The following is a 25,334-nucleotide window of genomic DNA, read 5'->3' as shown; positions in this document are numbered from 1 at the left end:
GAACCAACATTGTGGTCTCAGGAACCCTTGCTAGTCATTATTATATCTACAGCTCATGGTACATCTGTATGATGGTCAATTTTTGGCCATTGGGAAGATCCTACCCAATTACAGATAAGAAAAAAGATGGTTACCTATCTGAGAGGCAGTGTTTGCTCACTACCCAAGGAACAACTAGCAACCATTGAAGGAACCCTAGTGTTCTACAAGACCCTGGTTGAGAAAGGCTGATCTACTCAGATACTTCTGCACACTCTGTAGTCATATAAAATCGATAGATAATACCCCCCACTTAGCCTTCCTGCCCAGTTGTAATGTCCCCTAATCTTCCTTTGAATGTTCAGATTAGCAAGCTAAATGGCAAACATTTAATAGGGCGCTCCTCAGTTAATTCCATGTAAAAGTGTGGAAAATCAACACATCTGTATATCATTTGAATTACTTCAATGACCACAGATCCCATAATCACATCGTTGTGATCGTTGCTATTGGTTTACTGATGGCTGACAGAAACAATATAAATCATCAGGACTTTAGCAAATGGGAATGCAGATCCCTATGTACTTCTAGTCTGTAGATCCCGAGGTAGAGCATGTTAGTGCACCAGCTGAAAATAAGAGCAAAGTTCAGCCTTTACTACAAACCCATCATTACTGTAATGTAAAATGTAGTATCTTCTGGCATTTGTAGATGTGCAGCACTTTTTATAAGAAACTCAGTGCAGTAGACCTAAAGAGATCGCTGGAGATGCATATTGTTAATTTCAGGGAAAAGCAGTGAGCCAGCTACAGGAGCCAGGCTGTGAATTCATGTCTGCAAACTGATTTTTAATTCTGCCATATTTGAGCGAGAAGGAACCATTCCAATTTTTGCGCAGCTACAGAACTGGCTGCTGGCCAATTAAAATAGACTGGGAATTATTAACATTACATTAGTATACAGCTTGTGCAACAATTTTCAACTATTTCTAATAAAGCCAGAATTATCCTTTATGTTATGCAATATGGAGCAAACTGTTACAGATCAGGGGAACCTATATTATTGTAATCTGCACTGAGATCACTTCTTCTGAGCTAAAACGTTACATGGGTATGCAACCTTTAAAATTTATTTTGAAGCAGCAGGTGATAAAAGTCCTGGCCTGCAGTGTGATTCAAGCCCTGCTATCGAGCAGCAAACTTTCCTTAGAAGGTTCATACTATAAGCAAATGGAAAGTGTCCATGTTGACAAGCCCTTATCTAAAGTGCTTATCATACATAAATGGCAAACGAGATTACTGGCTCCCTAATCACATGAAAAGCCAACAAAAATGCACCTTCCAATATTTTTGATTTAGTAGGTAGACAAAATAAGGGTATACAGATATTCAGCGTCATTATGGAGAACACTTCAAACACCTTTCTGCAAATAAAAAATATAAAGAGGACATGTAACTTTTGAAATATTCATCAACCTGATGCAAGTGATAAAGTTTGGATGTATTGGCTATTTTAAGATCTACATCACACCATAGAAACACATGGCTTGTCGACAGAGTTTGGTTTATGGTGTCCATTGGCTGTCCTATGATATTTCTCTCTCATGAACAAATTGAAGGGCACATTCCGGGATGGATGCTGTCTATCACACTAAGGTACCTATCCAAAGCTAAAGGCTGCTCTTTTCTGAATTCCAATAAGGTGCTGGTTAAGGGGAAAAGAGCACCTGAGCTTAGCAGCATCATTCACAATGGTGTGCCTTCCCCAAAACCAGCACCTATTCCCAGAAGTTGGGCAAGGGTAGTCTTAAACACTGGATAGGAAAATGGGCTGTATCAGATAAAAAATGTATGCAAGTTTATATGGTTCCCATATTGATATTTCATTATTTATAAATCTTACCTATTTTACATATTCTAATGTCTTGCAACCCTAATAAAGTGTGTGTGTGTGCTGGGTCACTGTAAACTTAACATACCTTGCTTACTTAGATTGTTGAATGATACAGACTTTGCATTTTGGCTTTTCAGTTTTGGAAATTAGTTGTTTATTCTTCAGGTATAGGTTTTAGGCCCCCTAAAGGTAATGTTTAACCTGCTTGTATTTTGCTTTCCCCGATTCCCCTCCACCCCTTAAAAATCTAAATACATTATTAAAGGATATGGTTTTATTCTTAGGAGCCTGCAGAGCATTGCACCTGCATTTAGCAGATCAGGCGTGCAATAACAGACTCCTGCAGACCCATACGGACAAACAAGTAATGAAGAGTAGGCAGAAATCAATGAACTAATTAGTTTAGTAGTCACATTTTAGACCCTGTGACATCATCACTAGGCATCTGTGCTTTTTTATGCAATACAGGCAGATCATAGCTGGTGGAAGGGGTTGACATGTTAATGTACCTAAATTCCTGAAAACAGGAAGCGGAGGTAGCGTCCACATATGGTGCTGAGCCATAATTGAAAGAACTGAAATCCAAAATTTTAAAGGGGCAGTATGGTTTAGAAAGAAAGAAAGTTATCCAGTCAGGAAATGAGGAGGGCTCTATTTCATTTGCTGCATCTTCTAATGCACATTATGAGACGTTCAGTATGCAGAGAAATCAAAGTAGGTGATTTCAGTACAGGAGAGGAAAGTGGAGTTCAAATGATATCAGGCAAAGGCTGGAGAGGCATATCAGTAGCTTAAGGTTTGTGGCAGACATGATGTTGCTGGGACAGGTAAGGGAGGTAAAGGCCTCATTCACACAAGTGCTCGCACATGTACTGCATGCAGAATGAGGCATATGTTGTTTCTCATTCACGCAGTACGGGTGCCAGCACCTGTGTGAATGAGGCCAAAAGGAAACATTTGTATCAGACTCATAGGTGTCAGTTAGACCAGCTGATTCTACAGCAAGACGTAGCTCTAAAAATAATAAAATAATTTTTGGAAAATTAGGTACAAAATTCCTAACTTGCATCAGATTGATTAATGAATAAGATATTTCAGAAGTCCCAGATACTCTTTAATGGAACCACCTTTGGTGTAAGAACAGTGCATTCATTCGATCAGAAGCTGGATGACAGGCGATGTGTATTTTTTGACTTTTGTATTGGGGTGATTCCTTGCTTAGGTGGAATCTTTCCAACATGGCATCTCTAAAGCTCTCTCTTCCGGGTGGTGCAGGTGCACTCCAAGAGCAGGGAGGTGACAGAGAGTAGCGTTCCTTATCCCGTAACACAGAACCTTTTCTGCTGCCGGCATAGTCCGCTCTATGGACACTTATTCCTTGGCTTCCAGGAAAAGTGTTTCCTGAGGGTACAGCTTAAGTTCCATTAGAGATCTGATGGGATCCAACTGCGTGATCTGGAAGACAGCATTCAAAAAGTACAATTAGAAATTGACAGTAATAGCTCATTGAAGCTGAATGCCAGGCAAACAGCTATTTATACAGATGAGATACGTATATACTCATTGCCAATTTATGAACGGACTGGTTTATTCTGCTGCCTCTCCCTCTTGCAGTGTGAACTGTGATATATTGGGATCACAAGAGGCAGATACAAACTCAGTCAGGAACTGTGTTTATGTTTAAAAAGGCTTATAATAATTTATTGTATGTGAAAAATATCTGTGCTTAGTGCAAAAAGACAAAACACAGGTATGTTACAACGCTCAAGACCCCTGTGCTCACCCCTATCCAAATACAAGATGCATATATATGTACAAAAACTAAAAGTGTAGTGCTGTCCACTTTAAATTTCAGTTCACATCACTTTTGCAGAACACATAACCAGAATTGAAATACAAAGAAAATAAAAATAAAAGGTGAAAAGGCCTGGATGTAACTCTGCTACAACACTCTAGGCTGGTATAAGCAGACAGCAATCCGAAAAGGGAAATGAGCTGAGTGGAGCTTAGCGTTGACCGCATCACATCTGCTTGGTGGAGCGGTACATGTTTACAAGCTTGTCTCCAAGATTGATATTTGTGAGTACCTCTCTTTATCCAATAAAGTGATGATATTTCAGACATTCTTCACTATGGAGTGCCATTGCTTCCATTTTGTATTAGATACTATCTGCTAATATCGGCCAAGACTGTTGTGGCAGAGTTACATCCAGGTCTTAAAAGCAGTAGTAAAGAGGCAATAAAAAAACAACAATGAGGTCCCCTGCGTGTTTATGCTGTAATGTGCATAGTATGCATTGCATACTAACACTTTATGACATACTTACCTTTCAAACGAAGTCCTCCCAACTGACAGGGCTTCCATCTTCACCCAGTCTTCCTTCTAGGTACGTGGGCTCTAGCTGTTTCATTAGCTGGGGCTGCAATGGCGTCACTCCCACGCATGAGTCCAGGAGAAGTGGTGGCATGACTCTGCATTCCATAGCATACTGTGTGCCTTTAGTGCAGAGAATCAATGTGCATAATGAATAGTAAATAATACAAATGAGTAAATTATCCTCTGCCATGGCCTTATTACCTGGCACAGTATATTTAGATACATTCAGTCTCTTTTTACTCATTTGTATTATTTACTATTCATTATGAGTTACAATTTCCGTTCTTTATATTTTATTTAAGGATATATGGGACTGGAGATTATCTTCTTCTTTGGGCACCCTGTACATGCTCGGTCTTTTGACTAGACCTTGCAGTAATTATACGTTTCCTACCCAGCAGATCTGCTGCGATTTGAGGTTCCAGCTACTCCTACCCAGTCCTTAATCTAGACTGGTCAGCACATAAATTCTGAACATCGTAAAAGATCTAAGATTCTGGCCCAGACCTAAAATACTGTGAATACGGCACTCCTGATGGATAACAGCGATATGCTGCCCATTTGTTTTTAACCGCCAGGCAGGCTACTTATGCTCACCATCACAGTGAACTATGTAAGTTACTATTTAATACTTTGTTCAACGTTTTTGCAATTAGATATATAATGTTGTAACTAATATGTTATGTATTGATCATTCGCAGACCACCCTCCAAGGGCACCCCTGAGGAAGGAGCCCGAGACTCCGAAACGCGTCGGGTTTAGCCCAAGGGTTTATGTGGTTTCTAGTCCGACTGTTTGATGTGTAGCAATCTATAGCTTGCCTCTATGCTTTTATTCTTTTTGTATCCATAAGTAAAGAATTTATCTTTTTAATATGTTATATTCTTTTTCTTTTTGGTGCCTATAAAGTCCCATCCCTAGGGGAATTTCCTTCTTGGTGTTGGTACATCCACTTTAAGTCTCATTGTGTGGATTTGTTATTATTACACATTCATTCTCACACTGCTTTGCATTCCTTTTATCAATGGTAATGGCTTTTTCAACTTTAGTATTATTTTAATTCTGTGTTTATTTTAATTTCAAATATAAAAAGGTAACAGCTCAAAATGTTCATTTTTTTTGTGTTTATAATTATATAATGAATAATATAATGAATTGTGAATGATATATTTATTTGGAATTTAATATATTTGCAGCCCCGTCTCTACATATGCTTCTCAAAGGGTAAATGGAGGGTTTACTAAATCTTGGTCAAGTGCCGACCAATCAAAAATGCTGCTGTGTCCAAATACCTTTCATTGATACCATAGTTTATTAACTAAATCAGCCTTTCTGAAACCCTTAAAATACAGTATCTCACAAAAGTGAGTACACCCCTCACATTTTTGTAAATATTTTATTATATCTTTTCATGTGACAACATTGAAGAAACAACACTTTGCTACTATGTCAAGTAGTGAGTGTACAGCTTGTATAAGTGTCATTTTACTGTCCCTTCAAAATAACACACAGCCATCAAGGTCTCAACCGCTGTCCAATACAAGGGGAGAATTGGTTTGCACTGCCGAAGAGCCAGTGAACGAATCCACGAACCAGGGATCCCTGGTTTCCCAGTGCAGCCATATCTGAATGTCCAAGGACCTCGAACACTCATCCCATTTTACCAAGATCTTCCTTGGAAGGGACCTTGTATGAAACTGGGCAAACGGAACTGCCTCAAAGGTAGATACCGCCAGGCCCAGCACCCTCATGCAAGTCTGGAGGGGGGACCACCTGCTGGACAGCAGTAGATGAATCGCAGCATGCAACTTCTGGAGATTGTCCAGAGGAAGAAACACTAGAGCTGAATCCAGAGTCAGACCCAGATAATCCAATTTTCTGGATGGAATCAGAGCAGACCTCTGGTAATACAGAGGTCAACCGAATCCTTTCAGAATCTGTATAGTGATCCCTATGTCGCCCATCAGGGCAGCAGAGGATTCAGCTAACAAGGGGAGGTCTTCCAGGGAAGCCCAGTACCACAATCCCCTGCTGATGTAGCAACGCTAGAACCGGGGCAAACACTTTGTGAAGCCCTGAGGAGCGGACGCGTGAGCCAAGGGTAACGCAGAACCGAGGGGACCTGGACCCACCAAGGGAGTGGAGGGCAGATATCTGAAGGGACCAAGGGAGTGGAAGGCGGCTTTAGCCGCCCCACAGAGTCCGGCCAGTAAGCCGCGGCCTCAATTACCGGAGGGTCCGACCACGTGGAGCACAGAAGCCTGGTCACCCGCTACCCAGGCCTAGCAGCAGTATAGGTGAGCCCTAGGGAGAACCCCCCACAGCAAAAACAACCTCGAAGGTGGAGGGGGGACAGTGCGCCCTCTAGATACCCCGGCAAAGACACACAGCATGAAGAATCCCTGCTCATGACTCCACCGTTTTTTCTGCCTAACGTCCTTCTACTGTAGGGGGCAATATAACCCTATGGTTCTGAATAATGGAGAGCTGTGTCCGAAAGAGAAATATGCATTTAAACTTGTAAACACAAAGTCCCAGAAAAGGAATGGTCTTAAAGTGGTTAAAAAATGGTGGTATGGGTTTCTCATCTACAGGTGACACAAATAATGAGCAATGCAGAAAACCTGAGAGAAAGAGGCACGTCTCTATTACAAAGTTAATTGCTTTTCAAATTTTGATTGCATTACTCTTGTCAATTTTATTAGTATGAAGCGTCAGTTTTAACATGTTTAAAGTTTTATTAGACCCAGTGGCTAAAAATTGAAAAACAGACACATTATATCTTGATTGCTAATGCAGTCACTTCCTTCTCTTACAGGAACTTTTCTTTATATTCCCCAAGTACACTTTCTTTGTTCCCATCAGAAGTGGTCTCTCTACTGACTCACCATATGTGGAGCTGGTCTGTGTGCTGACACGCACAGTGGAGCAGAGAGGCTAGAGACAAAGAGGACCTGTGACTGGCGTCCACCTGGTATCATCAGTGCAACCCATGAGTGGAGAGACCAACAGAAAATAATGAATCACTATGCACTTTTAAGGTGACCACAAGAATTCATGGGGACGTGTCTGTGCTTCCGAGAGAGACTATATGTGCATGCAATACCTGGCCAAAAATTGTGGAGCGCGCTGTAATTAGGAAACAGAGTGGTGGACGATTCAAAAAAGTAAAAAATATCCTTACAAGCAGCTTATATAAGAAATAATGACCATTATAAACATAGCAAAACAGGCGCATAAGGCTCTACAATGTACATTGTGGGCATATTTCCACTCCCAGAAGACAGAGCTGGAGTGCACAGCAGCCACAACAATAAATAGATGTACGCTAGCTGTACATTGGTAGACGTCTTACTTGCATAAACACGTGCATGGGTACACATTTCTGAATGCACACAAGCTGCAAGTTTGCTGTATACCTACGTCCAGCCATTCATTACTATGGGGGGCTGTACACTGCAGGTGTGTCTCCTGGGCATGGAAATGCACCTGCAATTTTTGATGTATGGCCTCATGCTCTTGTGAGGCCTATTTTACTACTTGACACATAACATTGCAGTATGGGTATCTAAAGAGAAGCAGGTTTTGTTTGATAATCGGCAAAACAATATTTAAAAAGTCCCAAGATGGAGTGGGAGTTTTCCCTGCTTTGCTGCTGCATGAGCTGTGCTGTTAATCAGCATGATGTAATAAAGAAGGTGTGCACAGATCATGCCAGGAACTGGGCTTGGCCAATATCTGACCAGAAAGGAAGGAATGTAGTGGAATTTTTAAAAATTTATTTTTAGTTATTTCAATAACTCATCTGAAAAGTTAATATACGCTCTACAAACAAAGCAGCAGAATTCAGCACAACAACATATTCAGCTGGGAATCACTGGGCTAATTAAGAAAACAGACTGTGTTTAGCACGTTCTTTCCTCTTTGTTGTGTTATGTGGGTTTGTGGTTAAATGAGCAAACTGATAAACTTAAGCTTATATGTTGAAACAGCTGTCGAGAAATGGCATGGAAAGTGAGGCACGGCTAGATAGTTGTGCTTTCCTGATCAACCACTGCTGCCTTTTTAAGTGGAATTGTAGCACTAACGGTTGCCTCCAGATGGGGCTGCAGCTAATTAGAAGATAGCGAACCTCAGTCAAGCTTCGTGGTAATAATAATTTCAAAGTGGCCTTTTCTTGTTCTCTTTTACACTTTGGAGATCTTAAAACAGTTTCAGGCAAAGGATTGTGGGTGTCATGAGAAGGGGTGGGACTGTTTATACCCTTGATTTCAGTTTGCCTTCTGTTCCCAATACGCCCAGGGATTTGCCGATTTGCCAATGTTTACACCATTACCCAATTACTGAATATTCGGCTGCTGCATCTGTCAACAAACAGAGCTGTTGTCGCTTTGTTTTAGCGGCTCAAGCTCCCCCCTCCTCCTCTTCGTATGGCTCATCGTTACGCTTAATTAGCATCCCATAACCTTCTGCACCACCAGGAGCTCAAATCTGCTATCTGTAAACAGTTTATTTACCACTACATCAGATTAGGAATGCATGTGTATGTATAAAGGAATTGTCGACTCATGAAGAAGTGTTTAATGTGGACCTGTCACAAAATGTAGGCCACAATTCGGCTTGATACACAGATTTGAAGAATATAAGGTCCTGGTGTCCAACCTAAAGCCTTTGGTACTTGGCTCCAGAAAGTCAGTAGTGAGGATGCAGATTTTTATATGGACTGTAATCGGAAAGAATCAAGTAAATTTTTTAGCCTTTGTCTGCACCACGTCTCCAATCTTTAATGACATCTGTAGAACAACAACTACTGTCTTGGAAAGTATAATAGCAACAACCCAATGTGAGTAGAGATTTAAATTAGATAGTTTGTGTTTTCCTTGCTCGAATTTAGTTTAGGTTAAGGGAAAGAACTCTGTTCTAGGCCCAGACTGCTGCCTCTCTGGCCACAATAAAAAAATTGCTCAACAGTAGAACATATTATACACGTGGTTAGGAGCATCTAGTGCAAACTTCTGTCTTGCTTGAAATTTATTTAAAATATTTGTTAAAAACATCCGGTACAGACAACACATTTACTGGGGAAAGGCCTCCATAATCTTCCACATCGCATACTAGCACATTATGAAATGCATACCCTAGAACGAAGCCCTCCAAACCTGGTCTTCCTTCCAGGTTTGAGCACTACGCCTGTCTGACTGGCTGAGCCGCGATGACGTCACTCTCGCACATACGCACAGGCATCATGGCCCTGGCACAGAGCTCTGAAGGGACAGCATACCTGTGCTGTCCTTTCAGAGCTCTGTGCCGCAGCATTATCATCACTGGCTGCATGCAGTGTGAATATCTCCTTAACAGTTTAAAGGAATAGATTTAGTATCTATTTGGTGGCCCAAAGGTACACTACATAATAACTGTGCCACGTCCTAAGGCTACAAGTTAAAGCCTTTTTTTTTTATTTCCACTTTAAGGTGCCCTATGTAATACCATACTAGTACGAGCTACTGTTTACAAACCCTAGTTTTCCTGGGTCCTAACCTGGCTAATAATATTGTGAGAATGTGTAAAAACCTTATAGGAGTTGACTATTTGTACTTATAATGAAAAAAAAATGTGTGGCCCACATCAATACATGGAAGAGTCACCTTGTTGCTTCTCCCACTGATAGGCATGTGCCTAATAGTAAATCTAGCCCTGCTTGCATCAACATCTTCTAAACAATAAAAAAAACTTCAGCTCAATGAGGTTGATTAACTAAAATTGGAGAGTATAAAATCTGGTGCAGTTGTGCATGGTAGCCAATGCAGCTTGTACAACTAAGCCTTGACAAAAGAAAAACATGGAAGCTGATTGCTTTCTATGCAGAACTGCACCAGATTTTGCACTGTCCAGTTAAAGCGGAGTTCCGGGCACAAAATCGATCTTTTTTTTTTGTGCCCGTCCGCTTGTTCTCCTTCCCCTGAAACAGAATTGGATAGTTAGGTTTTTTTTTTTTGTACTCACCTTGTAATTGTAGATCGAATATACTCACCTATTCTTCACTTCCTCCCTCTGCGCCGCGGCTCCGCCGTCACTTCCTGGCCTGCACTGATTCCTGGGAGCTGAACGTCATCGCTCCCAGGAAGCACCGGCCCCGCTCGTCACTTCCCGGGCGACGCCGCATTCCCTGCTAAACAGCTTCTGGGCATGCCCAGAAGCTGTGGAGGAATGCGGCGACGCACCGGAAGTGACGAGAGGGGCCGGTGCAGGGGCATTCTGGGAAAAGAGGACGCGGAAGAAGACGCGAAAGAGGATCGCGCCGGCTTCAGCTGCCCACAAGAGAGATGGCAACGCTGTGGAAGAAATTTAATAAGTGAGTATTTCTTCTTGCAGGTAAGTGCGAACCGGGACAGATCAGAGGCTAGCCATTGTGGAATGTACTAGCCCTGACTGTCCCGGGGGTATGTTTACTGAAAAATGTTTTCTGTGCCCGGAACTCTGCTTTAAATCAATCCCACTGTGTCTACAAGTTTGGCACTGGCCTCTGTAAACCGCTAAGCTGGAGAAGCAAAACAGCATTGGATCAAGTGAGGTTACAATGGCCTTCTATCAGGCTGGAACATGCCATTTTAAAACTTAGAGGTAAACTGGGTGGACAGCCTGATATTTTCAAGATGACAATTCATACTTAAATCAGGATTCTCATATTACTTCATATTATTGCCTGGAGTTGTTTCAAGGGTATGTAAAGCCCAAATTTCTTTTTTCTTAATTTAGGAATGTAGGGAAGGGTTAAAACCATTATCAGGCTGTTGATTTTTTTTTTTTATTCCTTTATCACTCTGGAGAGATTTCCTTACTTGTCCTAGAGTCATGATCGGAAATAAAGGCAATCTTCTCAAAATACGGTAAACAGAATTCTCATCCCAGAGTGTTGACAATGGAACAGGTGTCCCAGCTGAAACACTTTCTTCCACCTATTGCTCAAGTGAATTTCTGGATCTCTTCAGCGACAGTGATGACCAGACCACAGGTGTGGGCAAATCTTACAGAGGAATAAAAACTTGACAAGGGGTGAAATCTATAACTGCTCTATCAAAGCTAAAAATTAAATAAAAAAAACTTCATATACACTTTTTTTTTTTAAACCAGTGGAGCCTTTACATACACATTAAAGTGGTTGTAAAGGCTTGTTTTTTACTTTTTTTAGAATAACAAATATGTTATACTTACCTGCTCTTATGCAATGGTATTGCACAAAGCAGCCCTCCTCTTCTGCATGTGCCAGCATAGCAAGCTGGCTGCTATAGGAGCGCACGTACATGCTTGCTCTTGAGCTGGGCTGTGCGTGTCCACAGACACACACAGTGTAGCTCTGCCCCCACCTTACAGGACTTGATTGACAGCAGGAGGGGAGAGAGATCAGCACCGCTGCAGATGGATACAATGCTGGATGGAGATAGGCAAGTATAAAGCCCCATATTCAAACCTGAGCAGAGCAATTTTAGGCATGTTTATTTCAGAGTTTTGCAAGCATTAGAAACAGGTTACAAGCATTTTACTCTGTATTCAAGCTTCAGGTGTTTTTTTTTTTTTTTTTTAGCCAATAGAAAGCAATAGGGGGAGGGGATTAGGGGCGGAGAGCTGCTTTTTTTTTTTTTTAACTAGAAAACATGATGTAAAACGCTTGAAAACGTTCCTGTTGAGCGTTTTTCAGGCGTTTCCATTGAAGCTTATGAGGCCAATTTGCCTAAAAGAAGCTCATATTTTTTGAGCGACAAGCTACAGGCGACAAAACGCTCATATGTGAACAAGGGCTAAGGATATGAATAGAACAAGCTTCAAGCAGAAAATCGCTCAGGTGTGAACAGGGCCTAGGGTGAGGGGGCAATTCTACCACTTGGAAATGTTTTGCCCTTATTCAGAGCATGCATTAGGGTAATAAAAGTTCTGCCTTTAGAACTACTTCAATCCATCGATAGAAAGCCTGAGTTACATATGAAAATCTTGACTTTTGATGCAAATGTTGACCTTTGCCCTAACCCTTCCTGCTTCCCAAGCCTTGTATAGGTCACTTTAGTGATAGGTAACCTCACTTGGCCAGGCCCAACTTTTACAGGAAAATATTTAACAGCTTGTCCCCACCCTCATGTGACAGCCGTGACAGCCCCAAGTACCTGAGCAGTCAATAACAGGGCACCAGTGGGTTACATGCATCTCCATAAACAGAAGTACAAAGTATTTAACTTACCGCAGTTGAACAGTGTAAGGGAAAGGTCAGCATGTAAATATAGAGTGGGCAGCAGTTGAGAGCCAGCTGCTTTGTCCCTGCATTGACATACCAAATGTTCATTTTAAAACTGAACCCCAGACCAACACAATTTATTCTAGTGTTCATTAAATAGTAAATGTAGTTTTATAATAATTAAAAAAATAAAAATCTCATAAATGTGCTACTGCCATTTTCCAAAAAGCAGGCTGGGTTGGGTCCTTGGCTGAGATGTATTGCTTAAGAAGAGCTCCACCCGAAAGGGGAAGCACCATTTCTTTGACCCGGGTACCTGGTTTTCATCTGAGTCGGAAGTTCGGCCACCATCTCCTTCTCCCGCAGTTTTCTGGGACACATCACAGGTCCCAGAAGACTAGAGGGTCACTCACAAGGCGCAGCAGGAAACAGGCTGTGAAGCCACAAGGCTTCACTTCCTGTTTCCCTTACTAGAGATGCCAGCGCCTGCACCCAAAGCCAATTGAAGAATCAGTTCAGGGGAGGACACTGCTGGATTCCTGGGCAGGTGTCTTTATATTAAAAGTGAGGAGCTGTTACGGCATTTGTAGCCGTATTTTTTTTTTTTTTTTGGGGGGGGGGGAGGAGCCTGGAGCTCCTCTAACTGAAGAAAAAAAAAATGAGGTCCTAAACCTGGTTGTTCTGTCCAGCAGGAGTGCTTGGATTAAAACACTGGTAAAAAAGAATCAAAACCCATTCGGTAGATAAAGCAGTTCACGAGAATATTACAATTGTTTATTTGCTGACCTGAAGTCCAGTGTTAATAATGGTTGCAGAACTGTTGGCTGGTGTGGTCGGACTTAGGCAAGCCATACACGGTGCAAATATTCTTTCCTGCAAGAATTTTGCACGATTCCCCCCATCAACACAGACATCCCTCCTGCTGAGTAATTGTCTCCTCCCGGAAGGGGGGGGGGGGCGTGGGAAGCTAGTGATTATTGCTAGCGACTATAGCAGCCTCTAGTGATAATCGTAAGAGAATCTGGCAGGCTGGTTGTACCCATCAATGTACATTCAGTTTGCCCATTAACGGTTCGAATCTCGGTAGGTTCCTGCTAAAATGGCCAAGATTCGAACCGTGTATGGCCGGCCTTAGCTTTGTGATACAAGGTCACAGTCACTAAGGTGACTTTATGTCTGCCTGGTAGATCAGTGTTTCCCAACCTTTTTTCAGTTGCGGCACCCTTTAAAATTCTGCACAATCTCAAAGGGCACCCCATTCTAAAATGTAAAAAAAAAAAAAAATGAAACAAATAGCACCAAAATCCATACACATGGGTTCCTCCGTTAGAAGTGATTTATTCCTCCACTATTGCAAACTGGTACTGAATAGTATTTTAGCGTTTCTTTTCTCCCTTAGTTACTCTTCTACTTGCTAATGTGACCCTAGTGCTGATGGAGAGGAGAAGAGGAGGAGTAAACAAGGATTCTATGCAAGCACCTGTCATTCTCCTTATTAACCAGTGATGTAATTGGTTGTCAGGATGCCAGTGGCTTGACCCGCATGGTGCCCAGGATTGTAATGCTGCAATGTAAAAACCTGTTACAATTTGCTGCAATTTTTAGGAATTTTGCCAAGGCACCCCTAAAGGACCCAGGAGGCGCACCCTGGTTGAAAAAGGCTGCAGTAGATAATAGGTCAATGTGCAACATATGATCACCGATGATAAACTTGTGTACCATTGTACAAGAAAACCCAATCAAGATGGTACACATTCACAACCTACGGAACAATTGTTGAGGCAACTTTATGATTGCAACAAAACAAACTCCTACTAAATGTAAAAGTAAAAACAGCAAGACACAAATCTGACATCAGCGCGGACAAACTCGTAACCAATTCTATGGGGCCACGCAGGGCGTCTTCTCTCCTGGGTGTCACGTAATACTGCAAGGTCTCATTACGTCTTATTAAAGATATTCCTTATGGAAAGCAGCAAGCTGAAAACATACGCCTTGTTAGGTAGCAATTAGAACACAATAAAGTGGCATGTTGCAGGCAGCAGTTAGAGCAGCAAGCCAACAAACAGCTGTGATTTATTTTAATCAACAAATACAGGAGGGTTTGTACTTTGCTCACAAACACAGTTACATCTCAGCTCAATATCCGCAAAACGCACAGCCTCTCATAATGTAGTTCTATTAAAGGATGACGTTTTCCAATTGGAGAAGGAAAACAATAGTATAGCAACCTTCGACTTTAGTAGCAGCTAAATATAAAATAATTTTTAAAATTTAGTAGTTGATATTCCACTTTAATCACTTGACCTCTGGAAGATTTACCCCCCTTCATGACCAGGTCATTTTTTGTGATACAGCACTGCGTTGCTTTAACTGACAAATCGCACAGTCATGCAACACTGTACCCAAATGAAATTTAGGTTGTTGGTATTTGATCACCTCTGCGGTTTTAATTTTTGTGCTATAAACAAATAAAAGACCGACAATTTATAAAATTGCTCATCACCTGTCCAATACAGTCCCAACAGTGAAGCATGGTGGTGGCAGCATCATGCTGTGGGGGTGTTTTTCAGCTGCAGGGACAGGACGACTGGTTGCAATCGAGGGAAAGATGAATGCGGCCAAGTACAGGGATATCCTGGACAAAAACCTTCTCCAGAGTGCTCTGGACCTCAGACTGGGCCGAAGGTTTACCTTTGAACAAGACAATGACCCTAAGCACACAGCTAAAATAACGAAGGAGTGGCTTCACAACAACTCCGTGACTGTTCTTGAATGGCCCAGCCAGAGCCCTGACTTAAACCCAATTGAGCATCTCTGGAGAGACCTAAAAATGTCAGAGGATCCCCAAATCCAGGTGTGAAAGACTTGAAAGACTCCTGGCTGTATTAGATCAAAAGGGGGCTTCTACTAAATACTGAGCAAAGGGTCTGAATATTTAGGACCATGTGATATTTCAGTTTTTCTTTTTTAATAAATCTGCAACAATGTCAACAATTCTGTGTTTTTCTGTCAGTATGGGGTGCTATGTGTACATTCATGAGGAAGAAGAATGAACCTAAATGATTTTAGCAAATGGCTGCAATATAACAAAGAGTGAAAAATTTAAGGGGGTCTGAATACTTTCCGTACCCACTGTATATATATATTTTTTACTTTCTACTATAAAACACTTCCAATAAAAAAAAATTGAAAAAAAATCTAAATTTCTTCATTAAGGTAGGCCAATGTGTACTCTGTTACATATTTTTGGTAAAAAAAATCCCAATAAGTGTATGTTGATTGGTTTGTGCAAAAAGTTACAGTGTCTACAAACAATAAATATATATTGGAATTTTTATTTATCTTTGTTTTTTCATACTAGTAATGGCGGCGATTAGCAACTTATAGCGGGACTGCGATATTGCGGTGGACTCTCTGACACTTTTGACATTTTACGGGAACCAGGGACACAAATACCGTGATCCGTGCTAAAAAATATGCACTGTCACTGTACAAATGACACTGGCTGGGAAGGGGTTAAACATCTAGGGCGATCAAAGGGGTTAACTGTATTGCCTAGCTAGTGTTTGTGTACTGTGTTGCTTTTTGCTAAGGAAAGAGATGGATTTTTTCCCCTGCTTTGCAGACACACAAAATCCATAATTTCTCCTGTCAGAATAGAGCTCTTTGTTGCTTCGATCGGCGGGGTGCCGGCAGGCATTCAGTGCCTGGCACCCGCAGATCGGCTTCTGCTGTGAGAAATCACAGCAGAAGCCACGCACGTCCCCTAGGCGGAGGTGCAGAATCACGCATATATACTTGATTCTGCAAAGGAGGGCTGCCCTGTAGCAGTATATCTGCTATTGAGCGGTTTGGAAGTAGATATAAAAGTAAAATTATTACCCATATTTTGATGTGGAAGAATTACCGTATTTCCTATAGGTATACAGTGCCCATCTTTATAAAGTATACAGAGCTAGCTCCCCTGCTGGACTACAGAACCCCTCTAACTCCTCTCCATAACATAAAAATGGATTTTTGTAAAATCTTACCGTAAAATCCTTTTCGCTTAGCTCATTGACAGACGCAGTCCTCTTTGATTAATATCAAATTGGGTTATACTGTCCTCTACAGGAGTAGGACACTAGGCAGAAGAAAACATTCTGGCCACACCCTAGGGGCAGTCCCAGAGGGTATATCCTTTCACTTCCTGCTACAGGATGTCAGTTCTGTCACAAAGCAGTGTCAGAGAATTTAACCCAACTCAAAGATAGAGGGGCGGGTACTGCGTCTGTCAATGAGCTAAGAGAAAAGGATTTTACGGTAAGATTTAAAAAAAATCAATTTTTCTCTATCGCTCATTGACAGACGCAGTCCTCTTTGATTAATATCAAATTGGGACGTCCCAAAGCAGTGCCACAAATGAGGGGTGGGAACAGAAATCAAAATCCAGAAGGCCCAACCGGAGCCAACCAGAAGCATCAAGGGACTCATCGAACAAAAAGATGAGACCTAAGTGAGAAAACCCAACAAACCCTCGAGGTAGACCAACAGTCTCCTCAAACAGCGGCCTGCAGGAACCTTGCAGCCAAAAGAGGCATCCGCCGATGCCAGCACATCAACCTTATACAATTTTGTAAAGGTCTGAACCGACGACCAAGTAGTCGCCTTGAAAACCTGAACCACTGACGCCTGATGGCAGAAGGCCCAGGAAGCACTAAGCGCCCGAGTAGAGCGCGCCTTACCAGGGAACGGGGGATCCCGACCCTTAAATAGAATAAGCCTATACCACCGTCTGTCTGATCCATCTAGAGATGGTCGCGACAGAAACAGGCAACCCCTTCTTAGGGCCATCCGTGATCACAAACAGTGAATCCGTCTTACGAAATTAATCCGTAGTATTCGAGTATACCCTGATTGCCCGAACAACATCCAAGGAATGCAACGCGAATTCTCGAGGATGACTGGGCTTAGGACACAGGGAAGGCAATACAATGTCCTCATTCAACTGAAACTCTGAAACCACCTTAGGCAGAAAAGATGGATTCGGACGCAAAACAACCTTATCCCTATGAACCACCAGATATGGGGAACGACAGGATAATGCAGCCAGTTCTGACACCCTGCGTGCAGAAGTAATGGCCACCAAGAAGGCCACCTTCTGGGATAAAGTAAGCAAGGGAATCTCCCTGATATCTTCAAAGGGAGGTTTCTGAAGAACCGACAGCACCAAATTAAGATCCCAGGGCGGTAAGGGTGTGCGCACTGGTGGAGCCAGGTGTCTCCACTCCCTGGATGAAACTCCGCATCAAGTAATGAGTAGCCAGAGGCTTCTGAAGGAAGATTGCTAATGCTGAACCCTGACCCTTGATAGTGCTCAAGGTCAGTTTCTGCTCAACCCCCTTTTGCAAAAAAGCCAATATTCGGGCCACCGAATAAGAACGTGGAGGGAACCCAAGGGATTCACACCACGCAATATAAGACTTCCATGTGCGATGATAGACTTTTCTGGAAGTCGCTTTCCTTGCTTTAATTAGAGTAGGAATCACTGAAGTTGACAACCCCTTGTCCTTCAGCACCTGGGTCTCAATAGCCAGGCCGTTAAGCCAGCGATCGTAAAGCAGGATGGAAGATCGGTCCCTGCGACAGCAGATCCTCCCTGAGAGGAAGTCGCCAAGGAACGTCGGCGACCAGCCTGACCAGGTCGGCGTACCAGACCCGACAAGGCCAGTCCGGAGCTACCAGGATAACTGGCATACAATAGCTGATACTGCCCCCACGGGGCAATCAGTGCATCTGCGGCGTCTGCTAGAGGATCGCGGGAGCGAGCCACAAACCTCCGCACTTTCCTGTTGAGCCGAGATGCCAACAGATCTACATTCGGGGTGCCCCAACGAAGGCACAGTTGGTGGAATACCTCTGGATGAAGAGACCATTCTCCTTGATCCAGAATCTGACGGCTGAGATAATCTGCCTGTCAATTCTCCACCCCCGGAATGAATACCGCAGAGAGAGCTGGAACAATCCGTTCCGCCCAACGAAGAATGCTGGCCACTTCTATGGCCACCATGACACCCTTGGTGCCCCCCTGGTGATTGACGTAAGCCACTGATGTGGCATTTGTCCGACTGGATCCGCACCGGGCTGCCCCAGAGCTGCTCGGTCCAATGAATCAGACAAAGTCTGATCGCTCTTAGTTCCAATACATTTATCGGTAACCTGGACTCTTCCAGGGACCAAAGCCCCTGAGCAGATAAATTGCAGAGAATTCCTCCCCACCCGGATAGACTGGCATCCGTGGTGACAATCGTCTAGTATATTGGAAGAAATGACTTCCCCTGTCTGAGCATCTGAGACCGAAACCACCAGACCAGAGACTCCCTGGTCCACTCGCTCAGTCGGATCCGATTGTCCAGGGAATCTGGATTCCGGTTCCATTTGAGAAGAATCTCTCTCTGAAGGATTCGGGTATGGGACTGAGCAAATGGTGCTGCCTCGAAGGAAGCCACCATCAAACCCAGGACCCTCATGCAAGTCCGAAGGGAAGGCCAGTTGTCGGATAGTAACAACTGAATCGTTGATTGAATCTTCTGGAGTTTCTCCGCAGGGAGAAACACTTTTGCCCTGGATGTGTCTAAAATTAGACCCAGATATTCCAGCCTCCTGGTGGGAACCAGAGATGACTTCTGCAAGTTCACCAGCCACCCGAACTCTTGCAAAGAGATCATGGTGATCTCCGAGTTTAGCAACAGAGTCTACGGAGACTCCGCACGGAGCCGAAGATCGTCTAGGTAACCTAGAATCGATATGCCTCGCTGTCGCAACAGCGGCAACACTGGGGCCAACACCCTTGTGAAGACCCGGGGAGCCGAGGCGAGACCAAAGGGTAACGCCGCAAACTGATAATGGTTCTCCTCTACGGAAAAACGCAGGAAACGCTGATGTCCTGCGTAAATGGGAATGTGAAGATAGGCATCCTTGATGTCTATGGACGCCAGAAAATATCCCTCATGCAGGGAGGCCGCTACTGTGCGAATGGACTTCATTTTGAATTTTTGTACCCTGACAAAAAGATTGAGTGCTCTTAAGTCCAGAATTGGACGCACCTTGCCCTCTTTTCTGGGTATTGTGAATAGGTTCGAATAGAACCCCTGAAAACGCTCTGTCCAAGGAACGTGGACCACCACTCCTTGTTGCATTAAATATGTTACTGCCCCCCGCAAAGCTTCTAAGCGATCCGGGGATAGTCGGATATTGGAAGGGAAGAATCGCACCGGTGGGAGTGATTGAAACTCGATCTTGTATCCTGACCGTATGACTTCGCGAACCCACTTGTCCGGGATTCTGGAAAGCCATGGATCCGGAAACCGGCGAAGACGTCCCCCCACCCCGGCTATGGGTGGGGGCGCACCTTCAGGCTTAGTAGTCTTATCTTCAGGTCTGGAAGAGCCGGACTTTTGTTTACCCGACCAGCGCCCCTTGAAACCTCCTGCAGGAGTTTTGGAGGGCTTTGCTTTATCGCCCGCCCCAGCGGAGCGAAATTTTTTTTTTTTTTTATGAGCGAACAAGGAAGGCCCCCGTCTCTGACGAGGTCCTTTACCCTTAGTATTCTGTGGCAAAAAGGTGCTCTTGCCCCCAGTGAGATCCTTGATAATCTCATCCAAGGTGGCCCCAAATAGGCGATCCCCCTGAAAGGGGAGATTAGCCAAAGCTTTTTTGGAACCTTGGTCCGCCGACCAGCACTTTAACCACAGCATACGCCTGAGGACCACTGCCGAAATCGATGCCCGCCCCAACCATGGAGTGGCGTCCCGAGCGGCGTCACAGACAAACTGTAGCCCCTGTATCATCTGCTCCAGCAGGTCTGATACTGCCGGGGGGATGCTTCTCCCCTCTAAGTCCCGGCGTAACAACTTGGTCCATTCTGTCAATGTTTGTGAAACCAAACCAATTGCAATCACTGGCCTAAAAGCTGACCCAATCAGGGAAAAGATGGAGCGAAACACGGCTTCCGCCTTAGGATCCACCGGATCCCTAAAGGACGGAGCGTCCTCCAATGGGATAACAGTAGATATATTTAATCTGGAAATCGGTGAATCCACCAATGGTGGTACTGTCCATTTTTTGAGGAGGGATTCCTCAAACGGATAACGCCTAACTCATGCGTTAGGAAATACCAGGGGTTCGTTTTTGGATGACCCCATTCTCTTTAATTATATTACCAAAACATTTGGGCCAGGGGAACACTCTCGCCATTTTGGTAGGTTTATTAGTACAAAAAGGCATCTCAGTATCGGCTACTTCCGCCGGTGTAACCTCAAGTTTTAAGGTTTCCCGGACAGATACAATTAGTGCATTCACCAACCCTTCTTCTTGAGCTATGGCGGATGCCGAAACGTCCTCCTCACTGTCTGAGGAGACAGTACCCGAAACACAAGTCCCAGATGAGGGACCTGCAGCTGCAGTGACAAGCTCAGAATCTGAATCTGAAGTTTCAGATGAAATAGGGGTAGGCGGGGGTCGCTTCCTTGCGCCCCGTTCCAGACAGGCCACCTCCACCCGGGATACAAAAGACTCCAAAACCGCTGATAATGCATCAATTGAAAGTGGGGAACTGGAGGGTCCTGCAGCCACCTCGAGGGGATCAGATGGGGATACATGTGTGGCAGGGTCCCTGCTAATCCCGGACACTTTGCCAGTAAAAAATTTGCAAATGAAAAATAAAAATATTTTCTTCTCTTTTTTTTTATGTGTAATCCCCCAGCGCAATAGCGCCCCTCAGCGTCCCTGCTTTGGACCCCCAGAGAGAGAGAGAGAGAGACCCCAAGGGCTCACCACCTGATGCAGAGGAGCTTCTACCAAACTGCTCCCAGCGCTGTCCTAAGCAGACCAGGAAGTCCTGTGATAGCTTTCCCGGGTAAAGGAAGTGGCTCCGCCCCTATACACACCTTCCGGCGCTCCCAGTGCTACTCCTCGAGGTAGCTGGGTACATCAAACATGGCCGCCCCCATGCAGGAGACAACAGGCTACGGCAAAATGGCGGCCTGCGTGACCTGCGGGCGGCCTGTGTAAACAATGTCGGTTCCTATGCGGCCTATGGGCCTGCGGGATCCGTGCGGCCTGCAGCAAGATGGCGGCGGCCTGCCGATCTTGTGTGGCTTCTACCGGAGGATTGGCGGCGGCCTGCGGACGGCTATGGAAGGCTGGCGGTGGGCTGACAAGTGCAGCCTGCGGGAGGATGGCGGTAGCCCCTGTGCTGCATCACTCTGCATAGGGTAGGTGCTTAACCTTTTACCTACATGCCAGTACTTTCTATGATTATCTAATTAGTCAGCTCCCGAACCAAGCCTCCTGGAGTGTCAGCTCCCGAACCAAGCCTCCTGGAGTGTCAGCTCCCAAACCAAGCCTCATGGAGTGTCAGCTCCCAAACCAAGCCTCATGGAGCGTCAGCTCCCAAACCAAGCCCCCTGGAGCGTCAGCTCCCAAACCAAGCCCCCTGGAGCGTCAGCTCCCAAACCAAGCCCCCTGGAGCGTCAGCTCCCAAACCAAGCCTGCTGGAGTGTAACTCCTATTCACCAAATCGCACTCTCAAAAGGAGGATCTGTGAACATGTCATAGGACAGAGGGGGAACCTTAGGATCAAAGGGTCCGACCATCCACAGAGGGGCCCGTATCCATGCCAAAAACCCGACAGGGGGAAAGGGGGAACATCTACTCACCATACCGGAACCGACGGGCACCCCCTCTTAACAGAACCCCTCTCCACCAAGGTGGGGGGCTGTCGACCAATGCGGACGCCATGACTCAGATTCCGACTGGTCGTAGGCGTCCTAGCGAGATGTTTCACTCGCAAGGCCAGTCCCCGTCCAGCGGGACTATGTCGTAGGCCGACCCAGCGCGGAGCTAGGGCCTGCACACGCTTGTAGGCTGAACTGGGGTGACCACTGGATCTCAACATCCAGCCCGTCGCCCAGCTCCAGCATAATTGCTTGAGTGTGTCGCGGCTGATCCAGCGCGGAGCTGGAGTCTGCACGCGCTTGTAGGCTGAACTGGGGTGACCACTGGATCTCAACATCCAGCCCGTCGCCCAGCTCCAGCATAATTGTTTGAATGTGTCGCGGCTGATCCAGCGCGGAGCTGGAGTCTGCACGCGCTTGTAGGCCGGCTGGGGTGACCACTGGATCTCAACATCCAGCCCGTCGCCCAGATCCGGCATAACTTGTTTGAAGATCTCACAGGAAACTGGAGAGAAAAGCTAACTAAAAAAGGATTTATCTAAAAAAATCTTGCCAGGACCAAAAGATCCCAGCAAGGAACTTAGGTCCTTACTCCTGACTAGACAGAAAAAAACTGACATCCTGTAGCAGGAAGTGAGAGGATATACCCTCTGGGACTGCCCCTAGGGTGTGGCCAGAACGTTTTCTTCTGCCTAGTGTCCTACTCCTGTAGAGGACAGTATAACCCAATTTGATATTAATCAAAGAGGACTGCGTCTGTCAATGAGCGACAGAGAAAAGAGGTTTGTCCTATAGTACAGCACAGAATTCAGGCAGAGGTAACCCTGCTCGGGGATTCAGTGCAGCAGAGGCAGCGTTGTCAGCTCACTACAGAAAGATAGGAGCTCACTGGTTTTCTGGCAGGATCAATGTACTTTTTTTTACCCAAACACTTCAGTCAAGAAAGCAAATACCGTTGCAGTGGGTTCTGTCCACACGACAATGGTCAAGTCTAGGGGTAGAAGGATAAAGTGTAATATTACCTTTTTCCTTGCTCCCAAGCTCCCTTCATTTGTGCAACTGGTCTACCAAAGCCTTTTCACAAAGACCCTTTGCTTCGGTCAGCAGTTGCACACTGATATCACTGAATCCAACGCAGAATCATAGTCTGGCACTGTATGTAAAGACAACAAAGGCCTGCCCACACCACCAAGTGTCACAGAGAAGAGGTGAGTGCCAGAGTCAGGAATAAGGTAAGTATTACACCTTATACCTCTATCCCTGAATTTAATGAACATTTAACCCTTGCAGTATGTGGTAGGAAACGACAAGGGTAGATTTTTTTCAAGAATTCCACACTACAGTCTTAATGCATGTCAAGGGAGTTTGTACAAAACTACTTGCTATCTTTATGACAGCAGTATGAAGAGACCTAGAAAAGAATAAAATAGTCTTCAAAAGCCATACCCCCCCCCCCCCCCCAAAGACAGGTTCAGCCACGGCTTTATAAAACAAAAACCACTCCTTAAATAGCAATACATTGATTAAACTGTGGTTCTCAATACACTGTGGCAGCATACAGTTGTGCTCATAAGTTTACATACCTTGGCAGAATTTATGATTTCTTGGCCATTTTTCCAAGAATATGAATGATAACACAAAAACTTTTCTTTCACTTACGGTTAGTGTTTGGCTGAAGCCATTTATTATCAATCAACTGTGTTTACTCTTTGTAAATCATAATGACAACAGAAACTACCCAAATGACCCTGATCAAAAGTTTACATACCCCAGTTCTTAATACCGTGTATTGCCCCCCTTTAACATCAGTGACAGCTTGAATTCTTTTGTGGTATTTGTGGATGAGGCGCTTTATCTTCCCAGATGGTAAAGCTGCCGATTCTTCCTGGCAAAAAGCCTACAGTTCCTGTAAATTCTTGGGCTGTCTTGAATGAATTGCATGTTTGAGATCTCCCCAAATTGGCTCAATGATATTGGGGTCAGGAGACTGACATGGCCACTCCAGAACCTTCACTTTATTCTGCTGTAGCCAATGACAGGTCGACTTGGCCTTGTGTTTAGGATCATTGTCATGTTGGAATGTCCAAGTACGTCCCATGCGCAGCTTCCGGGCTGATGAATGCAAATTTTTCTCCAGCATTTTTTGATAACATACTGCATTCATCTTGCCGTCAATTCTGACCAAATTTCCTGTGCCTTTGTAGCGCACACATCCCCAAAACATCAGCGATCCACCTCCGTGTTTCTTAGTAGGAATGGTGTACCTTTCATCATAGGCCTTGTTGACTCCTCTCCAAATGTAGCGTTTATGGTTGTGGCCAAAAAGCTAAATTTTGGTCTCATCACTCCAAATGACTTTGTGCTAGAAGGTTTGAGGCTTATCTCTGTGCTGTTTGGCGTATTGTAAGCGGGATACTTTGTGGCATTTGCGTAGTAATGGCTTTTATACGGCGACTCGACCATGCAGCCCATCTTTCTTCAAGTGCCTCCTTATTGTACATCTTGAAACAGCCACACCACATGTTTTCAGAGTCCTGTATTTCACCTGAAGTTATTTGTGGGTTTTTCTTTGCATCCTGAACAATTTTCCTGGCAGTTGTGGCTGAAATTTTAGTTTGTCTACCTGACCGTGGTTTGTTTTCTACAGAACCCCTCACTTTTCCACTTCTTGATTATAGTTTGAACACTGCTGATTGGCATTCTAAATTCCTTGGATATCTTTTTACAGTAAAACCTTGGTTTGAGAGTAACTTGGTTTAAGAGCGCTTTGCAAGACAAGCAAAATTTTCAAATAAATTTTGACTTGATATACAAGTAGCCTCAAGTCACAGCTGAGTATAAAAGAAGAAGAGAGGCGCTTCTAAGTGTAGCAATATGGTTACATTTAATGAAGGTACAACATTTAGCAAATCATGTGGTTGATGATTAAAACAGGCACATCTAAGGATGCAGGCATCAGGGGTAAAGCTGTCCACATAGACCATCCTCCGCACCACCATCTACGTCATCCCTTCCATGCTGCCCCTCGCTATCAGATCGCTTTACTCCAGGGTGGTCTTCCCGGTCAGGATTACAGACTAGCAGCCGGTGGTTCAGAAGATGGTCTATGTGGACAGCTTTACCCCGGATGCCTGCATACTTA

At 44.3% G+C, this 25,334-nt stretch overlaps 1 protein-coding gene across 2 annotated transcripts in view; it reads right to left on the bottom strand.

Moving 5' to 3' along the window:
• Positions 1-2,522: 2,522 nt before the first annotated feature.
• The window catches only part of FAF1 (Fas associated factor 1), a 515,086-nt gene continuing 492,274 nt past the window's right edge, over positions 2,523-25,334 (bottom strand). For both annotated transcript variants that reach the window (XM_082265737.1, XM_082265738.1), the window contains exon 19: positions 2,523-3,327. In XM_082265737.1, the coding sequence (XP_082121863.1) occupies positions 3,244-3,327 (84 nt within the window). In that variant the 3' untranslated portion in view covers positions 2,523-3,243. The remainder of the gene's footprint in view (positions 3,328-25,334) is intronic.

Source organism: Pelophylax lessonae (assembly GCF_965119305.1).
Source record: "Pelophylax lessonae genome assembly, chromosome: 8".
In the NCBI taxonomy this organism is placed as follows: Eukaryota; Metazoa; Chordata; class Amphibia; order Anura; family Ranidae; genus Pelophylax; species Pelophylax lessonae.
This window is presented reverse-complemented; position numbering and strand designations above follow the sequence as displayed.